Source organism: Geotrypetes seraphini, chromosome 7, assembly GCF_902459505.1.
Source record: "Geotrypetes seraphini chromosome 7, aGeoSer1.1, whole genome shotgun sequence".
Classification (NCBI taxonomy): domain Eukaryota; kingdom Metazoa; phylum Chordata; class Amphibia; order Gymnophiona; family Dermophiidae; genus Geotrypetes; species Geotrypetes seraphini.
In genome coordinates, this window is record NC_047090.1 from 35,157,601 (window position 1) to 35,163,600 (window position 6,000).

The 6,000-nt window shown below is 42.5% G+C and overlaps 1 protein-coding gene across 10 annotated transcripts in view; it reads left to right on the top strand.

Moving 5' to 3' along the window:
* The window catches only part of MGAT4C (MGAT4 family member C), a 200,673-nt gene extending 195,094 nt beyond the window's left edge, over nucleotides 1-5,579 (top strand). For all 10 annotated transcript variants that reach the window (XM_033951038.1, XM_033951045.1, XM_033951044.1 and 7 more), the window contains 2 exons: nucleotides 1,709-1,856; nucleotides 3,876-5,579. In XM_033951038.1, coding sequence (XP_033806929.1) covers nucleotides 1,709-1,856; nucleotides 3,876-5,032 — 1,305 coding nt within the window. In that variant the 3' untranslated portion in view covers nucleotides 5,033-5,579. The remainder of the gene's footprint in view (nucleotides 1-1,708; nucleotides 1,857-3,875) is intronic.
* Nucleotides 5,580-6,000: the final 421 nt, after the last annotated feature.

Sequence of the window (6,000 nt, forward strand, 5' to 3'; positions counted from 1 at the left end):
GAACAAGTTGTGGCTCAGGGTGGATCAAGGAGGGCCCTGAGGCAAGAGGTCTCTAGGAGACAAAGTCTGTGTTCAGAAAAATACAATATGAGTTTTATTCCACATACGATGCATGCACAAAGGCCAGGATTCTCTAAACGGCCCTGTTGGCAGCCGCCTTAAAAGCAGCTGCCAATCGCATATCAATCATGCGATGGCGCCTTTTAGAGAATCGCCCCTCCAGCAAAGATAGGCATTAGGTACCTTAAGGTGCCTACGGAGGCGCAATTCCTGTGTTGGTTTTGTAGGCGTAGGTAGGCGCCTTAAAAATCATTATAAAATGTCATTTGCAAGGCGTTTTTCACCTATCAGGAGCCAGTAGGATACCTACCGTTGCCTAAGTTAAGGCGCCCTGTATAGAATATGGGCCAAAGTGCATGTTTACCACATGACACCAGAAAGTGTCCCACAGTAAGCCTTTTTAACTTGTGGCAAGCGCATGCTAGCGCGTACTTCAGTTTAGTAAAGGGACCCCTTTACTGCCATTATTAACTGGTGGTAAGTAATCCTGTGTACACTGTTCTCACAATTTGAACCGAGTGGTATGTCGTGGAGTGGAGGAGTAGCCTAGTGGTTAGTAAAGTGGACCGAGAGCCTGGAAAGCTCGGTTTACGTCCCACCGCAGCTCCTTGTGACTCTGGGCAACCCACTTAGCCCCAGACGCAAGACTTAGATTGCGGGCCCTGTAGAGCGGTGAATCGCAAACTGTGTGCCACGGCGAGATTGCAGGTGTGCTGCGATTCTACAAAAGATAGTCGTCCATTGGCACCTAACACCAAAGTAGGCATGTTTAGGGGTGGCGAAAGACTTACCCCCCCTCTTTTACTAAGGCGCGCCTTTTACTAAGGCGTGCTAATTGATTTAGCGTGCGCTAAACACTAACATGTCCATAGACCAACATGCAAGCTTTAGCATTTAGCTTGCGCTAAATCGATTAGCGCGCGCTAATCGGTTAGCGCACCTTAGTGAAAGAGAGCCTTAGGCACAATTCTGCGAAGGTCTTAGATGCCTATAATGTAGACCTTTAAAACCCCGGCCTACATTACCAGCACCTAAATTTGAAGTTAGGCGTGATTCTGAATTGGGCGCCTAAGTGTGATGTAATAGGCACCTATCTTTTTTTTTTAGGCACCGATTACAGAATCTTGCCCATGACGACTAAATAAGTAAAAATGTTTTCCTGCTAAAATACTACATGGTTGCTGAGAAAGCTGCAAAACACTGTAGGGGATTACTTTTTATTTGCCCTCGCTCGGTAGACAGACAGACAGACAGACACACACACACACACACACCCCTACACACCCCCCGCACCCTCCCACACACACCCCCCATACCCCCACACACACCCCACACACCCCCACACCCCCCACACACCCCACACACCCCCACACACCCCCCACCCCTCCACACCCCCCCCACACCCCCCCCACCCCCCCCACCCCCCCCACACCATCCAAACGGAGTAAGCATCCTTTAAGTCAACACAAATATATTAGGTGACAAAAGAAAAATATAACACCTCCAGGTATTCAGCTCAGGATCTTTTCCTTGTTCTTGAAGTCATTTATTAATCCCGTCTCCGTTCATTTCCATTCATAATCTTTTCTTCTTCTGTTTTTTGTTGTTGTTTTTCTTGCTGTCACTTTCTCTTGTTACTGCTATATAGGAAGGAGACAAGCAACTCATCAGAGAAGAATCCACAAATGCCCTGAATTCAGAGCATTATGTTCACACATTTAGAGATTTATCCAACTTCTCCTTATCTATAAATATAACCTACCGCTATCTAGCTGGAATGCCTTTGCCAAGAAAGAGTAAGTAATCCGGTCATTTTATAGGTGGGTTAATTTATGGCAATGACAAGAAGAATATTTCAAAAACAAGCATTTCAGAGTAGGTCATATAAAACTACAGCTATAACCAGTGGCATAGTCGGTGGGGGGGCAGGAGGTGGTCCGCCACGGGCACCATCTTTGTGGGGGTGCCAGCACCCTTCTTCCTCTCTGCCCCTCTGCTCCTTCCCCGACCCCCCCCCCCTCCTACTGTGAACCCTTTCCCTTTCCCCGTACTTCTTTCACTTTCCCGGCGTGAGCAGCAACCCCAGCATCGGCACTTCCTCTGATCCGCGCCTAGGAAGTGACACCAGAGACGCTGGAGCGAGCAGCAGCGTCTCTGGTGTCACTTCCTAGGTGCGGGGGTTGCTGCTCGTGCCGGGAACATTAAAAAGGTATGGGGGAAGGAAAGGAGCGTGTAGACATGGCAGGAAGTGGTGGAGAAGGAGGGGCGGAGAAGGGGGCGAGGTGCTTTTCGCCCTCGCTGCGCCACTGGCTACAACAGAGATGTACGCATTTATTGTGGATATATTTTTAAATTTGTAGACTGCTGTCCCAGCCACTGTTCTCTCTAAACTGAGCGGGAGTCCTCCATCTACAGTCCTGCCAGTGGAGGGTGCTGTTTCACTATCACATTTTCAATAGTGAGGGGCAGGCAAGCTCTGCCGGACTTCATGGCACCTCTCTTTCCCTAAGCTGGCAGCAATGCAGCTGGAGGACTCCCACTCAGTTTAGAAGCAACGGTGATCCCAGTTCGAAGCTGCACAAACTCGTATACAATTAAGATACAATCAAAACATTAGAAAGGTAAGGCAATAATGAAAACACAGAAGGGCCATCAAAGCTAAGAAAACAGAAGAACTTCATCAGTTTTTGGAAAGATAGGTAGCAGAATTCATGTCTGGTGTCAATGAACTGACCACTGAGATGGTCCTAGGAAAATAAGGTGCACGTTTATTGAAATGTTAAGTCAATCTGCCATACAAAAGCTATTGGTCTCTAAATGGCAGATTGACATCAAGTGGTAATACTGCAAGACTACTGCTAGGGGTCAGAGTTGAGAAAAGGCTGGCTTAAGTGTTGGTGCCTCAATGTAGGCAGTTAGGCATTCAACTGATAGTATTCTATAACCTGTATGCATAACTGCTAGTCACACGCCAAACATGCCCTTCCCAAGTCTACGCCCCCTTGCAGCTACACGCTATGGAAATGACACACCCAGTTTAGAGAATATTAACTAAGGACAGTTATATGCCTAACCAACAATTAGAGCCAATTAGCATCAATTAACATTAATAATTGGAAATTACTATCTGATAAGCAATTAGTATCTGATTAAACTATAAAATTTATTTTAGATATTGCACAAGCAAAGGATTCAATTCTATAGATGCTCTCAAATTAGTGCAATAAAAATTAGCATAAAGTGCTATTCTATAAATGGTACTCTAATTTTGGCAAGGAAAAAAGCTCAAAGGGCCTCAGTGAACAGGGCAAAACTTTATTGACCCAACATGAATTCTATGGGCGCCAGAGCAATTACCTCACCAGCCTGTCATAGAAACCACTACTGCAGCTTTGTAAATGCCAGCGTTAGGTGCCAGTATTTAAGCCAAGAAAACCCTGGCATAAAGAGGGAGCATCTAAGGTTCGGATGCCTACCAGTGCCTAAGTCCATTTTAAGCGCCAATAGATATGATTCTATAAAGGGCACCTAAATCAAGGTTGACATGCTATAAGCACCACATTTCTTGGCTCCTATGTTTTAAGCATTGTGTATAGAATCAGGACCTAATTACGTAGTTTGTTATGGGTAAAGAAATGGGCAGGTAATGGGCATGAATGGCACATTGCAGTTAATACCCAATATCTCACTGGCTAGCTTTTATTAAACTTTCATTTTTAATGCAATAGAATAACAAACCAGTGCAAAACCTATATTTTCTTGTGGTTTCCAAAACTGTTTAGTTAGCTATCATTATCTCTTTCTCTTTTGCCTAGAGTTTCTTACCATTGGACTGTCTTCAGTAAAACGGAAAAAAGGAAACTATTTGCTTGAAACAATCAAATCCATTTTTGAACAGTCAAGTTATGAAGAACTAAAGGAGATTTCAGTGGTGGTGCACCTAGCAGATTTTGACCTATCTTGGCGTGACAGTATAGTCTTGGATATTTCACGGAAATTTGCCCATCACATAATTTCTGGCAGATTGATGATTATCCATGCTCCTGAGGAATATTATCCTGTGTTAGAGGGCCTGAAAAGAAATTATAATGATCCAGAAGACCGGGTGAAATTCCGTTCCAAGCAAAATGTAGATTATGCCTTCTTGCTAAATTTTTGTGCCAATCTTTCAGATTATTATGTGATGCTGGAAGATGATGTCCGATGTTCCAAAAATTTCCTGACTACCATTAAAAAAGTTATTAATTCACGAGAAGGGTCCTACTGGGTGACCTTAGAATTTTCTAAACTGGGATATATTGGAAAACTCTACCACACTCGAGATCTCCCACGACTAGCACATTTTTTGCTAATGTTCTACCAGGAAATGCCTTGCGATTGGCTACTGATTCATTTCCAAGGGTTGTTAGCTCAAAAGGATATCATACGCTTTAAGCCATCCCTATTTCAGCATATGGGATATTATTCCTCCTACAAAGGAGCTGAGAACAAGTTAAAAGATGATGACTTTGAAGAAGATACCTTTGATATCCCTGACAACCCACCTGCCAGCTTAAACACCAACATGAACGTATTTGAAAACTATGAGCCAAGTAAAGCTTACAGCAGTATAGATGAGTACTTTTGGGGTAAACCTCCTTCTTCTGGGGACTTTTACCAGATCATTTTTGAAAATCCTATTAAAATCAGTAAAATTAAAGTGTGTACAGGGACAGAAGATCGGCAAAACGATATCCTACATCATGGGATCTTGGAAGTGGGTGAAAGGATCACAGGCACTAAATCGGGACGACATTGCTCGACGTACCTCAGACTGGGTGAATTCAGGCAAGGGAACTTTGAAATTTCAGATGTAGATCTCAAAGTCTTGTTTGATATTGACTGCATGAGAATACTTGTTACCAAATCTCAAAAAGAATGGCTTATCGTTAGGAGCATCAGCATTTGGACTTCTTCATTACCGAGCCAGTAGTGGACACCTAGAACAGGTCTGTTTTCATCATTAGGGACTCTAAAAAAATGTTGTTCAACACGTTCCTTTTGGGGCACCTGCCTCAATGAATACTTATTTCACTACTGCACAGAGACAGCTCACAGAACTGTACAACTCCACTCAGTATGAGAACTGGAAACCTTAAGAAAACAAAAGCAATTTATTTTTTACTAATCCTGCTAGGCAATATACAAATATTTCTTTGTTTTTTTGGAATGTTTTCAATTTTATATCAAGTACAAACAAGCTATCTTCCTTGTTTTAATATAATACATTATTTCTTTCAAATATTTATATTTTTATTATTGTCATTGTTGCTGTGGTTGCTGATGTAGCTATATTTGCTGCCTTGTCAGAAAGGCGTGTTTTTTAAAAAGAACCAAATTTGTTCCGATGTGGTCTTATATTGATGGATACTTTAAATGCAAATGAGCATATCAGATCTTACTGTCCAATCTTGGACGATGATTTACTCCTTCTGTAAAACAGTAAATTAAAAGGAAAATATTTTGAATTGTTGAATTTATTTCAATATCGTTGACACTATTTTTGTAAACCTCAATCCCTTCATTTAATGAAATGTTCTCTCCATTGACCAACAACTTGTGTCAACCAGTGGCGTAGCAAGGGTGAGCCACCCAGAAGGTTTTTGACCCTTGGTGCGGGATAGTCAGATTTGAATAAACTCGCAAACTTGGATGACACACAAGACAACCTGGGAGACTACTTTGAAGGATGTTAACAGTTATACAGCTTGTACTTGTACTTTGTTGTTCATGTTGTACACTGAGGCCCAAAGTCTATATACGGTGCCTTAAGTTAGGCACTGGTAGGTTTAAAAAAAAAAATGAAAAATGTTTAAAAAACGGTGCCCGAAAACAAACACACTGTGGAGAAGATGATGTCCAAGATGCAGGATTTATTGAAAATACAGTCAATTAATCCAC